General features: G+C 36.3%; 1 protein-coding gene across 2 annotated transcripts in view; it reads left to right on the plus strand.

Moving 5' to 3' along the window:
* Positions 1-17,367, plus strand: part of LOC150079322 (tRNA-queuosine alpha-mannosyltransferase) — a 178,628-nt gene that overhangs the window by 148,516 nt on the left and 12,745 nt on the right. For both annotated transcript variants that reach the window (XM_090383967.1, XM_090383968.1), the window contains one exon: positions 11,987-12,078. In XM_090383967.1, coding sequence (XP_090240093.1) covers positions 11,987-12,078 — 92 coding nt within the window. The remainder of the gene's footprint in view (positions 1-11,986; positions 12,079-17,367) is intronic.

Genomic DNA, 17,367 nt, shown 5'->3' on the forward strand with positions numbered 1-17,367 from the left:
TGATCACCAGTATAGATTCCATCAGTGTTGATCCACTGGTGATGTTCTGGCTTATGTTACCCATTTATAGACAAATTCAATGTAAAAGTTCAGTGAAACACAAGCAGTTGCTCTTGACATCTCAAAGACTTTCGATCATGTTTGGCATAAAGGTCTTCTAAACAAGCTTCCATCTTATGGTTTACTAACTGGTTTTTGTAATTGGTTATCCAGTTTTCTCTCTGATTGCTCACTGAGGGTGATGGCTCTCTGTCTTCTAACTTCTCCACTAATACCGGTGTCCCCCAAGGTTCAGTTCTTTCCCCCACTCTTTTTCTCTTGTATATTTATGACCTTCTTCTATTGACTGGAAATCCTATACATAGTTTTGCGAATGATAGCACATTGCATTCCACTTTCCATTTTGAGAAAGCTTGCCCTGCTCAATCAGCTTAAACTTCTCGAATATCCACTACCGATTCCTTAAATGCTGATCTCCAGGTAATTCTCCTCCAATGGGGCAAAGACAACTTAGTTGATTCATCTAAGTTGTTGACAACAATATAAGTAGTTAATTCAAATTATATCTCGCTGAAAGGATTTTTCTGCTCCTATGCTTATCTTTGGTGACACTGATTTCTAGGCAAGTTGATATATCTCTTATGGGGATTACCCTGACTTCTAATCGCTCTTGTGGTCAGGCCAGTAAAATTCTTGTATATCAAAATTCCTGGAAGCCTGTCTTCACTGCTCAGAGAACTTCATATCTGACGGCACAATTACCCCCAGGTCTTTTTCATTTTCCACTACCCTGAGTGTAGAACTACACAGTTGGTACAATATCTAGGATTATTGCAGCCCATATGCAAATACGTTGCATTTGTCAATGCTAAACTTCAATTGCTCATCTGCCAAATTTTTATAGATCTTTTTGCAGAGCATAGCATTATTACTGTTATTAACCACCCTGCCAACCTTTGTATCACTGCAAAATTAGACAATAAGCCTGATATACTTTCATCAGTATCATTAATGAAAACAGACAACAACAATGAGCCCAGCACTGAAACCTATTGAACTCCACTAATAACATTAGCCTACTATGAAGAGCAGTATCCAATCCATTGATAATCACTCTCTGTTTTTTCCCACTCATCATCCCTTTAACCATAGTAGTGACTTGCCCTTAATGCCACTCTGCTCCAATTTGTATAGCAATCTTTTATGTGCAGCTTTCCTGAAATCCAAGTATATTATATTCAGAATTATTTTATGCATCCAGTTGTTTTGTGATTGCATCCATAGTATCCAATCAAATTGGTCAAACATGATGATTTCCCCTTAACAAATGATTGCTGTCACTGAAGTATAACTGTACTTCTGTCTAGATGGTCCTGCGTTATTTCTTTAACTAGTGACCCCATTATTTTCCAGGGAGGAGCAGACTAACAGGTCTGTAATTACTAAAGTCACCCTTTGATCCCCTTTGTGAATTGGACACATTCGAACATGTTTTGGTTGGGATCACTACAATCATGGATTTTAATTTCTTGCAACAGCGAAATGTACAAATTGTGGCAAATAACAAAGGTAACTTCCTTTGGGTCTTTTAGAAAAAATTCTGTGTTGCTATGTAAGCATTACCAAAATTTTTTTTTTTTCTTTTTAAATAAAACTACATTGAGTTGGACATAGCATTGACAACTGTTTAAAAGTTCAGTCTCAGCTCAAAACTTCTATCCAGCAGTATCTATTAGTGTTGCTCACTTTTCTGAAATATTATAGCTGAATACTCTTTACCCACCCAGATCTGTAATTGTTAATGCACTACTGCAATCTAGATACAGTTTTACTCTAGTTTTGAATTTGAAGGAATAGTTTTCACAGTAATTGCATGAAAGGACCAGACAGCATTGTTATTTTTACTTTTCCAATTCTTAATCCACAAATAGCTGAAAACAAATGATTGGGAAAACAGTGAACCATTGAAAGGGCTGTTGCTTCCCTGCAAACCTTTGGTTTTGTCTAAGAACGATTGTCCTCCAGTACTGAATCTTTTTAAACAGTGGAATTCCAAATATTGTGAATTTGCAATTTTCGAAAATTTCATGGGCTTGATGTTACAGAAGGGAGCAAGAGTAATGCTCTTGGTACAAAGAATGTAATGCAGTTAAGCCAGATTTCTCAGTTTGGAATATGTACTGAGAAATAAATTAGAATAGATAGAAATCTTCTATAGGCCAAAAGACTGGTGAGATATAATAAACAGGTCAATATTTATAATGGGGAATTTCTAGATTTGACTGGAACTTGCGGGTTGGCATTCACACTGCATAAATTTTTCTGGTTTCTACAGCAATAACCAAACTGATTATCAGCAATCACCACAATATACCAATGTGGGATCTACTTACAGATGTAACTACTGTCAGTGTAATGGGAAGTGTTTTTTACCTTTTGTAAAGGTATACTACGATGATCCAATTTTAAATTCTTTTCACTGGGAATAACTGGTGTTGATAACAATTCTAAATAGGTCCTTGAAGTTGTCAGACATTCTCTCAAAACAACAAGATATGCCAGACAAACTGTACTTGCTATATGGAGTCTAAAATGCTGGTGGGACTGTTAGTAACCCTAGGTATACCCCATGCACAAACACACTGTGGGTGACCACCCAGGTGTGAGCCAACTTAAGCACGGATCGAGGTGTGGCACCCACACCACATGGAGAAATGCCGCCCCTCTATATTACCAGGCAATACTAGGTGGTAGATGACTCATCAATTGGAGCAATACCACCACTTTGCTTATTGGAGGCTTGAAGTGGTGGAACACATGTTTAGTCTCCAGAGCTAAGCTCCGGTCAACCCTTCCCCATCTCTTCCATCATGCAGTATGACTGATGGCTTTTGAGGTTGATGTACATCATGACGAGATCTAATCTTCCTTACATTTCGAGGGTACAGCTCCTAAACGGTGTTCGCAGGCCAGCTGCTAGTTAGCAACACTGGACCAAACCTATTGGTAACTCTTTAGGAGGATCAGTTAGTGTATAATCTTGCTACCTCTACTCTGCCAGATAGTGACTGGAAGGAGTCAGAGTAGTGTGTTTGCAGGGGCATTGTCGAGACCCTGTTATGTCAAGGATCTTACCATGTGTAGGCCATATCCAATAATTTAATTACTTAATACAGCATTCCCCCCCTTCTTACTATTGAATACACCATGAATTGTCAAACTAGTAAGCTTATCTGCAAAAAAGATCTAAACCTCCTAAACACTTCCTAGTTCATTTCACAAATATATGTGGCTGCAGTTGTAATCTCAATGATGTCCATTTCAACTTGCAGTTTGCCACACCCCATATACTTTTTCTAACAATCTCAGTTATCGGTTGATTCGACTACTGCTCATCTCATTTCCTGTATAATTCCTTCGCCCCAAATGTGGTACATTAAACACCCACTATTCGCGGGGGTTACATTTCTGAGAAATGCAACGAATACCGAAAATGCGAATACTGAGTTATGGCTCCCATAGTAATAAAGGGGTTCCATTCCAAAGTATGAAATATATAAGAAAAACTAGTCTAAAATTTTGTCTTTGTATGTATTATATGTACTTTCATAATATGACTATGTACATAGTGAAATGCAAGCATAAGGTATCGAAATGAAAATAAGAAACAATTTAATATTAAATGAAATATTAATTGGAAACTTCAAAGAAATCTTTCAACCCAGCGCCTTTGCTAACTAAAAAACTTATCACGTCAGTGCTATCACCTGTTTCGCTAAAGTGTTGATAAAGGAGTTTGCCTTTTCACGGATGATGAGTGAACTTAACGGAATTTTATTTTGAGTTCAGTCTTTTATCCACAGATTTAAAGCTTTTTCTAATTTAACATCACGAGTTACAGAGCAGATTTTTGAAGCAATTAGCGCGTTTTCACGGACACTACGGCGGATTTTTTCTTCCGATTTCTTGTTTGATCGTACCGTTGACTTATTGATTTTATGTTTTGCCACTGAGGAGACACTTTCACCATTAGAAATTTTGTCTAATAACTGAATTTTACTCGCTAATCTCATCACCTTCTTTGATCTTTTCACAATTCCCTTGTTATTCGTAGCCATATTTTTGTACGGGTTAGAAAGAACTTGTTTACAATAAAGTCACTTTCTACCGTTAATACACTCGAAAAAGTCTGTTTACGCTAACACACTGCAAAATGGTAGTTTTTCACTTTTGTAAGCATATCAATTTATAAATTGATAAATTTATTCAATTTATAAGCATATAAATTAAAAGCAAACGACGAAAGCTTCCATGACAAGCGAATAACACATACTGAACAAGGATTAGCAAGACACATCCACACTCGCGATTTTGTCACCCCTCTCCCCCCACCCACTGAGCGCTGTTTTGACCGGGAAAGATAATTTTAGCCACGCCCATGTTTTTTTATGGCGGAAAATGTTCACGGCACTTTAAAATTCACATTTTTTTAGGTTTCATTTTATATTAAATCAGCGACCGTGAATACAGATACCGCAAATAGCAGGGGTTTACTGTACTTGTGCATATATCTGTTCTGATATTCCCTGTCAGAGACATGGTAATTTGGAATCTCCTCTTTTTGATCTTCTTGGGCTTAAAATCTCTCTAACTCATTCTGTAAAATTCATCTGCTGTCTCTAGTGTTCTCCCAACTCCACTAATCACTTGGAGCTCTTTGACTTCCTCTCTTTGCAACTTGACTTTCAGCAATCCAACTTTCCTAACAGTGAGATAATTTTCCTTGGCGATTTTAATGTTCACAACTACAGCACTACAGCTGGCTTCTGTTTTCTAGTCACACCGACCCAGCTGGTCAAGATGCTGAGGCTTTTGCAATTACTAATGACCTTGCACGGATTCATTTACTTACAAGAATACCAAACAATCCTAACCATACAGCCAACATGCTTGACCCTTTCTCACAAAAAACCCTTCTAAGTACATGGTCGAAGTGAGTAGTCCTTTAGGCACCTCAGATCACAACTTAGTGATTGTCTCTTCTCCAATGGAGCCTTTATCTTATTGCTATTCTCAACCTCGTTTGGCATTACATTTGTTGTTTTGGCATTACAAGAATGCAAGGAAAAGAAGAAAAGATTTCTTTTCCTCTTTTCCTTGGTTGGACTACTGTTCCAAAACTTCTGATGTCAACATTTGCTCAGATCATGTCAGTGAAATTATCCTTGTAGGAATGGAATCCTTTATCCCACACCACTTTAAAATCTCATCCTTTATCTAAACCTTGGCTTTCCAATAAATGTGCTAAGGCTGTTCAAGAGAAGAATGTTGCATATCATAATTGGCTTGTTTCCAATCCTTCAGTTTCATTTTCTGCCTACACCAAAGCTCACAAAAATTGTAAAGCAGTTATTAATCAGTCTAGACTAGATTTTGAACAGGCTTTGAGTAGAAAACTTGCGTCTTGCTCTAATGGTAGCCGAGCATTCTTGTCTGTTGCCAAAGCTATTGGCTGCAACTTTTGCCCATCTCTGCTCCCACCTCTGTGAAAACCAGATGGTTCTGTTGTCACTCCAGCCAAGGATAAAGCTGACCTGCTAGCATCCCATTTTTCTTCCAACTAATGATCTTGGTAAAACACCTCCCACTATTCCCAACATGCTCCATTCAATGTCTCCTGTGGTCTTCTGTCAGAAAGATTTTGTCGAATCTTGTTGCTAAGAAAGCTCCAGGTCCTAGTGGCATTTCTCCACTTGTTCTCAAAACCTGTGCTCGTGAACTTACTCCTGTTCTTTACTGCCTTTTTTCACTTTCTTGTTCCAAAGATGTTTTTTCTTCTACTTGGAAATTTGCTCATATCCAGCCAGTTCCTAAAAAGGGTGATAAATCCTTCCCACCCTATTATCATCCCATTGCAGTTACTTCTACTCTTTCTAAAGTAATTGATAAATCAATTAACCACCAACAATTGAGGTGTTTAAGGCTGTGAGAGGCATCAGTAAAATAAATGAGGACGAAATTTTCAAGATTATAAATGATACTAGAACTAGGGGACGTAAATTCAAGTTACAGGGGGAGATGTTTAGATTGGACTGCAGGAAGTTTTATTTTAGCCAGCGAGTTATAGATTACTGGAATAAGTTGCCTACATGGGTGGTAGAGGCTGACAGTTTGGGGATATTCAAAGATCATCTGGATAGTACCTTCAGGTGAGGGAAACGCATAGGATGATAAGTTTAATTTCCTTTCTTTTGTTAATTATTAGTTTGTTTTTTGTTTTGTTTTTTATCATTGTTTTAATCGGGTTTTTTTTTTTTTTATGCTTGTGCAGCATAAGCCATAGGCTTTCTTGCACCATACGGCCATTACTAATACTAATACTAATACTGATTTCCTTCCACAGGGAACTAACACACACAAAGACATCCCCCTTGGTCTCTATCTTCCAGAAAGATCTGCAAACACTGCAGAAGCACTAAGTTTCATTAAGCCATCATTCATAGGAGAATTGCCCCCTTCAGTTCTCTGTAGATCACAGCACTCCCGCTATTCTGAGCCCATTGCTTTGCTGATGTCGTGTGGGGCATGATTTCCATTGAAATTCGGTTTAATTTGACAATACTACACCAAGCTAATATATTCCTAAATGCAGTAATAAAATTACTCTATTTACCTGTTACGCACCAGTAATAAGTATTACTCGGTCAAGTTTATGTTATGTAAGGGGGGGTATCAAAACATTCATATCCTGACCTAGGTAAAACATCAGTAAAACATCACCATTTTTAATATAGGTTGTCTACATATTCAATAGCTAACGTGAAATTTCATTCCCATAGGTGATCGTACACCAGAGGTGGAGCCCGGAATCTGAGGAAGAACGCTATGGTTGACAAAGTGGAGTATCGGGCAGTGATCAAGTTCCTGCATTTGCAGGGCAAGAAGGCTCTGGAAATTGATGAAGAAATGAAAGCTGTGTATGGGAGAATTGTCCATCCTATGACACTTTAAAAAATTGGAAACGGGAGTTCCAGTGCTATCGCACAAGTGTTTTTGACGAGCCAAGAGAAAGAAGGCCATCAACAACCATAGACAGTGAGATAGTTGCAAAGGTTGAGCAGCTGGTGCTGAGTGCGACAATTTGTTTCATTGCAAATGCAGTGGGAATTAGTTATGGGTCTGCTCACAGCATTTTTTCTCACAAGATCTCTCACCCTCCTGGCACACGACCATCTGCACAGGTGCTGGCACTCAACACAACAACACACATACTTTCACACCTACATACACACACACTTGCCGGCCTTGGCCTTTTGCCTTTTCAGATGCTACAGTGGTAACCCTGGAAACCACAATTAAACAAATACACCTTGACCATCTGCACATGTCTAAGGTCTCCGCACGATGGGTTCCAAGATTTCTGATGCCTTTGCAGAAGCAGTGTTGAATGCAATGTTCTCGCCAACTGTTGGATTTTTGTAATGGGGATGTTGAGAACTTTTTTGATCGGTTGGTGAAAAATGATGAATGCTGGGTGAACCAGTATGATCTGCAGACTAAAGATGCCACTTTGATTCGTCTCAGGAAGTTATCAATGAAGTGATGTGGTTACAGGCAAAAAGTACAGACTTCTATGATCAAGGCATTAAACAACTGATCCATAGATGGGAGAAATGTGTTACTATATATGGAGAGTACATAGAAAAGAATAAAGTTCCTGTGAAGTTTCACCTTTCTAGAGCTATTATTTCTAGATAAGGGTACGAACCTTTTGATACCCCCTCATATGTATTACTCTATCAAGTTTGTTATATCTATTAATCTATCAAGTTTGTTATATGTATTAATCTGTCAAGGTTATGTTATATATTACACTATTACATCTACTTTTGTCTCCTGGCAAACATACCCTGGTCCTGTTCTTCCTATCCTTCTTGCACAATATATAATATATTTCCCATTTCCCTGACAATAGAGTCATCGACAATATCTACCTCTTGTGGGATCAGTGCATTCTGCCTTGGGGATTTCTTCTGTGTTGCCTGATGCACAAGTGTGGGCTCTAGCTTTGAGTTGGGCAGCTGAGGTCATCACGAGTCTTCCCCATTTTAATTCCTTTGGGGAATTAAAATGGGGTTATATCATAGAGAGTTATAATTAACTTATAGTCATAAGTTTATTATAACTTATATTTATAACTATAAGTTATTTCACTTATAACTATAACTCTAGATTAATAACTATAACTTTATAAGTTATAGTTATAAGTTAATTATAATAGATAATCATCTAATTAATGCCAGCCTACACGATTCAAACTTTCGAGATGCCTATTTTCCACAATTAACACATAGAATTCCCCTACTAAGCACTACAGTAACAGTTTAGATTTTTTTTCAACTCCCCAGTACAAAGGTTCAACATATATTAAGTTGTAACCAGTGACGTAACTATGCCAATGCGGTGCATTGGAGCCCACGACAAGAAAGGGGAGCCCACTGCCCTTCTGCTCAAAACAGAAAAAAATTTAATTGAGTAAAAATGTAAGTTTTTTAGTTATGTTTATGGATAGCATTTACGATGTCTATGAACAATAATTTTTTTCACACAAAGCATGTTTATTGTTAGCCAACTGCAGAGCACAAGCAAAATTGCAGTGAATAGAGGTGAAATGGTATTAACATAGCTGCTGCTTCCAGGGCAATTTTTAAGGATTTGTAACTGCGAGGGCCAAAGTCAAATATATGCTCTCTTATTGTGGGTAGGGGCCCATTTATTGGGGTCATTATTATTGAGTATAATATTACTGAATATTTTCAGGGGAGCCCACACTAAACTTTGCATTAGGCCCACTTTTTCTAATTATGACACTGGTTGTAACTTACAAAATCCCTAGCTAAATTTAAAAATAAACTAACAAACTTGACTAGGACTATAAAGCTGTTTATTGAATATGATTTAATATGTTAATTAGGTCAATAAACTGGCAAAATTTTATTACTGCCATTTTATTGCTATTATTTTTATAACAATTTTAATAAAATTTTAATTAAGAAATAAAATAATAGTAATTTTATTACTAGAATTACTGCTATCCAAATACTGCATTTGGATAGTGGTAATCCTAAAATAACATATCATTTGATTGAGATAAAACTCAAAGTAGTGGAGTATATAAAAAAGATCTAAGGGTAATTGTACATTCTGACATGAAATTCTCTCAGCATTGCAAACAAGCTGCTCATGGGGGTTCTGTTAACGATATAGAGGAACTTTGCTGGTAGGGACAAAAAGGATGATTTTCTCATTTGTAAGGCAATAGACCACATTGGGAAAACTATACGGATTTGGAAACCTCTTTTCAGGAAGGACATAGATCTGCTGGGTGCGGAGAAAGAGTATAGAGGGAACAAAGGAATATTCTTACCAGGAAATATTAGAGTCCTATAAAATGCATTCTCTGTAAACTAGACATCTGCATGGTGACCTAAGTGAAGTGTATAAGGCTTTAAAATGTTAAGTAAACTAAATGCCAAAGGTGTCTTCAACCTTTCTCAGTTGAAGCACACAAAGTGGTATAAATTTAAATTGGAAAAGAAATAGTTGCAGATTAGATGTGTGGAAATTTTCATTCAGCTAAGTGATATTCAAATATTGGGATAATCTTCCATCTAGTGTTGTGGAGGTGGATAGTGTGAGTAAATTTAAGGAAAGTTTGGAAAAATTATTGGGATGGCAAAAAATGTTTTTTTTTTTCTGGTGTTGTATAAGCTTTGCATTTTTGTATTATATTCTCTTCTTCTTCAGTGTGACATCTCTTTTCAGAGGTTGACTGTCATCTTCACAGTGGATGAACGTGAGGTAGAAGCCCTATTTGTATTGTATTAATTGTATTATATTATGAATACTAATAATACTAATGTAGAGAGGGTGATTAATGATGTAAGACAGGCTGAACTTCTTTGGAATGATTTGGACTGGCCATGTAGATGCCCAGAGAAATGGCAGTTACATTCAAAAAATTTTGTATTAAAAAGAGACCTGACCTAAGGAAGACTAATATAGATCTGACCTGAGGACATATACATTTGTTCAGCATGTTGTTAACCACTGAAATAAACTGCCTGGTGCATAGTGCTCTATCTGGTTGATTCTGGTAATCTATTAAAATTTAAGGGACAGCTGGATCTTGCATGTTTTTTTTTTTTTTTTTTTTTTTTTTACTTTACTACTTCCAGTATGAATATTAAACATGGAACTTGAATGCTGCCAAATGTAAAGTTCTGCATTTGTGAAATAATAACTTGATAATAACTTGTCAACTTATACAGTAAGTAGGGATAGAGCTGAAGGGCATAAACAAGGAAGAGATTTTTATGTTATACAATTAGACATGAAGGTTGATATGCAGTGTAAGCAGATGGCCAGGAAGGTGCATAGTGCTCTGTCAATAATTTATCATATCTTTGTATCTAGGAAGAAGGTTGCTATAGTTCAGTTGCACAAGTCAGTGGTGAAACTGCATTCTGAATAATATGTTCAGGTCTGGAGAATACATCTAAGAAAAGACATTGAACTTCTTGAAAGGCTCCAATGATGGGTGCTTCATCTAGTGAGGGACTTATGGGACCCAACAAATGTGCAGGTTACAGAGTATGGAAATTTTCCTACTTTTCAAGTTCTATAAATAACCTTGCCTAGCTTCCAATCTTGTGGAAGAGAAAAATCTGATTGAGATGTATGAGTGATAACGGAACTTTCATATTGAAATGGTCAAACATTAGGAGGCATAAATATAACTTGTTGGGGAAAATGAATATAGACCCTTACCTAAGGAAGTTTACATTTAGTCAGCACATTGTTAACCGCTGGAACAAACTACCTTCTTGGGTGGTTGAGGTTGGCAATTTTAAAATTTGAGGGACTGGTTGGATCGGTACCTTACATCTTTTCTTTGGCTTTACTACTGCTAGTGCCAATATTAAACTTGCAACTTTAATGTTATTAACTGCAGTGGAAGGAATGCTTGCCCTAATTTCATCTAGACTTTCTTAATATAATGAATAGTTGATTCATTAATATCATATTTACATGCAGTTGAGCATGCACTATTTAATTCATTTAATATAATTAATGCAAATTTGTGATGGGTCACAGCAGGAGAATTGTGTTTACTAATATTTTTATTCTTTGATGTGACCAATGATGTTTTAATGATAAAAATGAAAATTGAACTCTATTTCCAGGCATCGCTGTAACCAGTTAAAACAGTCCTTTCAAAAACATAAAATAATGTAAACCACAGATAAGCAAATTTCTAAAACAATTCATTGCTAATCTGAGACAGTCTTTTATAACTTCAAAATGATTTTTTTTTTTTTTTTTTTTTTCATTATTATAACCCATCAGCAGCAGTATAACTCTTTCACTTTCACTAGTTCTTGAAAAAAGATAATCCGAAAACTCCATTCATTAAATATGTATATGTTTTATATTCTTAATGTTTTATTTTTAGAGATTTTGTAGCAGTTAGAAAGGTTTTATTATTACGTAGGTTTTTGTTTTCAATTTCTGTTCAAGACTTCATCAGAACACAGATAATTGCATAATGATGCAATATTTATATTAATTAAAATTCCATAAATTTTCATATTGCTTGCTGATATTTATGAAAGGTAGGTCCATCTAATAAAATGATTGTGTCAATACATTTGGAAATTTAATAATGCATAGAGTCTAGGAAACAATTTATTAGTTTTGCCAATTTCAATTTTCATTTCTGTGGAGAGAAGGAAATGAAAATGCAAGACCAAATTTTGGGAAAGTACTGTTCTATTAGAATATAAATTCTGTGTTTTAAACAAAAAAAAGTCCCTTAAAGATTAATATGCATGATGCTTAATTCACTATACTATCAATAATAATGATACTTACAAAGAGGTTTTTTTTAGTGTAAAACCTTAACTATATTTACTTTTTCTTCTAGATGAGTATCTCTATGAAACAAAGACAGAGTTATATAAAATTCTAAAAAGATTTTGCCTCCGACCACATCTTGTAAGACAGCATAAAATCAAGGTATATAAAATATTTATTTTATTTATAATAACAATCTTTATTTCACAATTGTAATATACAACTTAAAATGCAGTATTATCCTTTATGGGTGAAAAGGCCAGGGCTTTAAATAATAAATAAATAACTAAATTGCATTTATACTCTGTTTGGTCAGCACCAGCCAGAGGAACTTATCTTCCTTGTAACTTCTATTGCAGCTGATATACCAATGTAAGAGTAAAAAATCAGCTATGCAATTTTTTTTTTTTTTTTTTTTTTTTGGACAGGTATTGTGATTCATTGTTGTGTGTACAGAGTGGTTTTCTTGCTCAGAAGCACCTGGTAATAGGTTGTTATATTAAAATTGTTTTGAATCTTTTCAATCACAGATGTGCAACTGACTACATATACAGGATAGCTCTAGCCTGCTAAATATATTTCTTTGATCTACAGGCAATTTTTGCTTCCTGGCAGTTTTCCAACTCATTTTATTGTAAATTATATTGGTTTGTCCACTTAACTCAGCTTTTAAATATGAATGCCAGATAATTGCCTGTTTATTAATATATTGCCACAGAATTTTCTCTGTTTCTTGATGTAAAATTCAACAGCTTCACTGAGCGTATAAATTTGAAACTCTTTAAAATATACAATATAGTGATACATCTCTGTCATCTGTGATCAGTAGGCATTCGTTACACCACATTGGCTATTATCAGCAACCAATGATATATGGATGTAAATAAAGAAAACATTGTTTTTGGAGATTCTGTTGTTGCAACAGAGAAAATATCATTTTGACAAGGAATATTTTGGTTATAACTAATATTGTGAAATTTTTTTTCTGTGAAGTATTACATAATGATCTGCTTATTTGATGTGCATTATCATATGCACATCAAAATTGATAAAACAAGCTGTAAAATGCATTGGAAAGGTAATTTATTCTAGCTTTTATGCACAAAATAATTACTTAATATACTGTAATTTTGTTTTTTTAATTTTTTCAGATATACTACCCAACAAGAGAAGTTTCAATAGAATAGAAAGTAAACTATGTCCTCTAGCTAGCAGAGCTTAAGTCCATATCAGCAGTTTGAAGAAAATTTATGATGCATTACACAAAGAAAGCCCAATACAGGAATTCAATTTCAACCTAGAAGCAGTTGAAAGATTGGTTTGATTAATGGTAAGCTATGAACTGGAAGGCCCAGATTAAAGAAGGAGGCAGCCATTTCCTTGACAGATGCCTCAATACAGTTTTTTGTCAGACCTCACCACAATACAGTTTTTCAGTGAGGTGGAGCACCTTGCCATTTGCTCGAAATGTTTGGCACTTTTTAAACAGTCTTCCTGAACAGATGGATCAGCAGAAGTGGGACAGTTGCTTGGCAAACTTGCTCACCCAATTTGTCCCCTCCTACTCGCCTAACATTTTCATATTCATATATATTATATACTTACTTAACCAAGTATAGGTCACTGTTGAAAAAAAGTTGGGAGTTATGGTTAAATATGAAAGTGTCTACACTTCTGACAAGACAGGATATGAAGGATTATATGAAGAGAGCCTTGTCAATCAATTCAACCCTGGAGAGATTGTGCTAGGCTCGTGGGGTAGAATTTTTCTCAGCATGGTCTGTGCTTGTTAAGAGGAGAGACTGCTTCTACAAGGCTGGGATACACTTAAATAGAAAAGGTGCAAGAATATTTGCTGATGCTATCAAGGCAGTGTTAGGTGGGTTGGAAAACTGCTAGCTTGGAAGGGATATACAGACTAGTAGATTAACAATAGCCACAGGAAGAAGTGAAAGTGATACTTACACTGCTTCTATTTGAACAAGCAGCAGCCTGGAAAGCAAGGTACTGGGGATTTTAAGGACTGCTGGAAGTCATCATGGTACAAGTAAATACATGGACTGTGTTAAAGTAACTAAGAATAAGAACAGATGCATGTATACTTGCATGTACCAAAGCTAGGAGTATAGTAAATAAATTTGAATTGCTGGTCAAGACATCAAAGGCAGATATTGTTGAGATATCAGACTTAGTATCACACAGATATCAGGAATGCAGAATCAGAATTTGGGGAGTACAGAGAGGACAGATAGGATAGGAAGGGAGGACAAGTTATGCTCTTAGTTAGGAAACACATAAAATCTAATGCAGTGCATCCAGTTAACATGGGTTGGCAGTGCAATGTTGAGTCAGTTTGGTGTGACATAAGCACTGAGAAAGCAAAAGTGAGAGTAGGAGTGTGTTATAGTCCTAATGACTTTGATGAGTACAATGAGCAACTGTACAGAAAAATGTAAATCAGAAGGGCCTGTAAATCAGAGTGTCTTATAATAGGAGATTTTAAATTTCCAGATATTGTCTGAAACTTGTGCACTTGCACACTAGCCAGAGTTTTATGCATTTATTGGATAACTGTTTTCTACAGCAGCATGTTCAAGAGGTGACTAGAGGGAGTAATACTCTTTATCAGGGGAGTAATAATCTGATTATCAGCAATGATTATTCATTCATTAAGAATCTGCAGATAGAGGAACCACTAGGTGGCATTGATCACAGTGTATTGAGGAAAAGGGAAGGGGTTTTGATTTCATAAAGGTGACTACAGTGGCCCTCAAACAGTATTTAAATTCTGTACAGTGGGACCAACTAATGATGTAACCAAGAGCAAATTCTAAATGAGAAGCATTCAAGGAATTAATCATGGAAGCTACTAGACTTTTCATACCAACTAAGAAATACTGTTCAAGGTTTAGGCCTAAATGAATGTCAGATGCACTAATGAGACTTGTGGCAGAGAAGAAAATGCATGGAATGCATATAAATTTTCAGGCGATACAAGTCTGTGGTAGATATAAGCTAGTCTGTAATCAAGTGACAAAGGAGGTTAGGCAAGTGAAGGCAGATTACGAGAAATCTTTGGCAAAGGATGCAAAGAAAAACAACAAAGAAAGGGGATGAATCAGATTGGTTCACTTGATATCAATGGTTTGACCATTAACAATCCTGCTCAAGTAGCTGACAAACTAAATATGTATTTTGCATCTTCACACATGATGAATTTTCTAGGAAAGTGGAGATCAGAAGTTTATCAAACTCATAGATGGAACTAAATGATTTTATAATAACTGAGAGGAAAGTGGAAGAGAAATTGTTGAAGTTAAACATAAAAGCACCTGGGGTGGATGGGATTCAGGGGGAGAACTAGACAGATTCTTTGAGTGTACAGATGGCTGAACTGTTTGTGTGTTCTTATAGTACTTACTTTCTTGCATGTACTACTACATATTCAAATTCTGTATCCCTTATATCTGAGTGATGTCATGTCTCTGATATCCCCACAATGACTTGACTACCACTTCAAATTCATCAAATTTATTTACTATGCTCTTAGCATAGTACATTCAAGTAGCATGCACCTGTCCTTACTCTTCGTTACTCTAACACAGCCCATGTATTTCCTTATTCCAAGATGACCCACAGCAGTTTTTGAAATCAGCACCTTGCTTTCTAGGCTGCTGCACATTCCAATAGTAGCAGTGCAAGAATTATTTTTGCCTCTGCCTATTGGTATTGTTAATATATTAGTCTCTGTATCCTCCAAGCTAGCAGCTTTCCAACCCACCTAACACTGCCTTGATAGTATCAGCAAATATTAGTATTAGCAATGGCCACATGCTACAAGGAAGCTTGTGCTGCACCAGCCAAAAAAAAATAAAATAAAATAAATAAACTGAAATAAAAAAATCGTAATAAAATAATATTAATAAGAAGAAAAAATTTTAAAAAATAAATAATTAATAAGAGAAAAAGAAACAGACAACTTATGCATTTCCCTCCTCCCATAGGTAATTATCCAGCTGACCTTTGAATTTCCCCAAACATCACCTCTGCCACCCATGTAGGTAACTTATTCCAGTAATTTATAACTTGCTGGCTAAAATAAAACTTCCTGCAATCCAGTCTAAACATCACCCCCGACTAACTTAAATTATGGCCCCTAGTTCTAGAATCATTTATAATCGTGAAAATTTTGTCCTCATTCATTTTGCTTATTTGCCCCTCAGAGCCTTAAACACCTCAATCAAGTCTCCTCTAAGGTGCTTAGTTTCCAAGCTTTGCAACCCACATATTTGAAGTCTTTCCTCATATGGATGTCCTTTTGCCGATCTCACCAGGCGAGTTACCCTTCAGGAAGCACAATGTCTTTCTTTAGGTGCTGTCTCCATACTTTAACACAGTATTCCACCTAATAATATACTGGGATTATGATGTCCTTTTCTCTACTAGCAATTATTTGATAAATCATCAAAAGTACACCATGGGCCTTCCTTCAAAAATCAAAAACAACAGTGGTTCTAATACTGATCCTTGGGAACTCCACTTCTTACATCAACGCAATCTGAGGAATAACCATTTATGACAACCCTCTGCCTCCTGTCCTGAAGCCATCCAGCTATCCATCTAAGGATTTTCTCTGTGATTCCAACCTGTTCCAGCATATAAAGTAACTGCTCATGTGAGTCAAATGCTTTGCTGAAATCCAAATAAACTATGTTTGTTAACAGGAGAGACTGCTTCTACAGGGATGGGACACACTTAAATAGAAAGGGTGCAAGAATGTTTGCTGATGCTATCGAGGCAGTGTTAGGTGGGTCGGAAAACTGCTAGATTGGGGGGATACAAGGACTAATAGATTAACAGTAGCCACTGGCAGAGGAGAAAGTGATTCTTGCACTGCTTCTATTGGAATGAGCAGCAGCCTGGAAAATAAGATGGAGGATATTTCAGAGACTGCTGGGAATCATGGGGGTACAAGTAAACACATGGGTTGTGTTAGGGTGGCTAAGAGGAAGAGCAGGTGCATGTATACTTGCGTGTACACCAATGCTAGGAGTTTAGTAAATAAATTTGATGAATTTGAGGTATTGCTCAAAACATCAAAGGCAGATATTGTTGGGATTTCAGAGACATGGTGTCACACAGATATAAGGAATGCAGAACTAGAATTTGGGGAGTACAATGTCTACAGAAAGGATAGACAGGATAGGAAGGGAGGAGGGGTTATCCAAGGAAGTGAAGCCAGTCGACATCGCTGGACAGTGCAGTGTCAAGTCAGTTTGGTGTGACATAAGCATTGAGAGATCAAAATTGAGAGTAGGAGTGTGCTATAGGCCTAATGACTCTGATGAGTATAATAAGAAACTGTACAGAGAAATAGAGTGGGCCAGTAAATCAGAGAGTCTTATAATGGGGGATTTTAAATTCCCAGATATTGACTGGAATTTGGGGGCT

The sequence above is a fragment of the Mastigoproctus giganteus genome, chromosome 10 (genome assembly GCF_048544385.1).
Source record: "Mastigoproctus giganteus isolate SK-2022 chromosome 10, ASM4854438v1, whole genome shotgun sequence".
NCBI lineage: Eukaryota > Metazoa > Arthropoda > Arachnida > Uropygi > Thelyphonidae > Mastigoproctus > Mastigoproctus giganteus.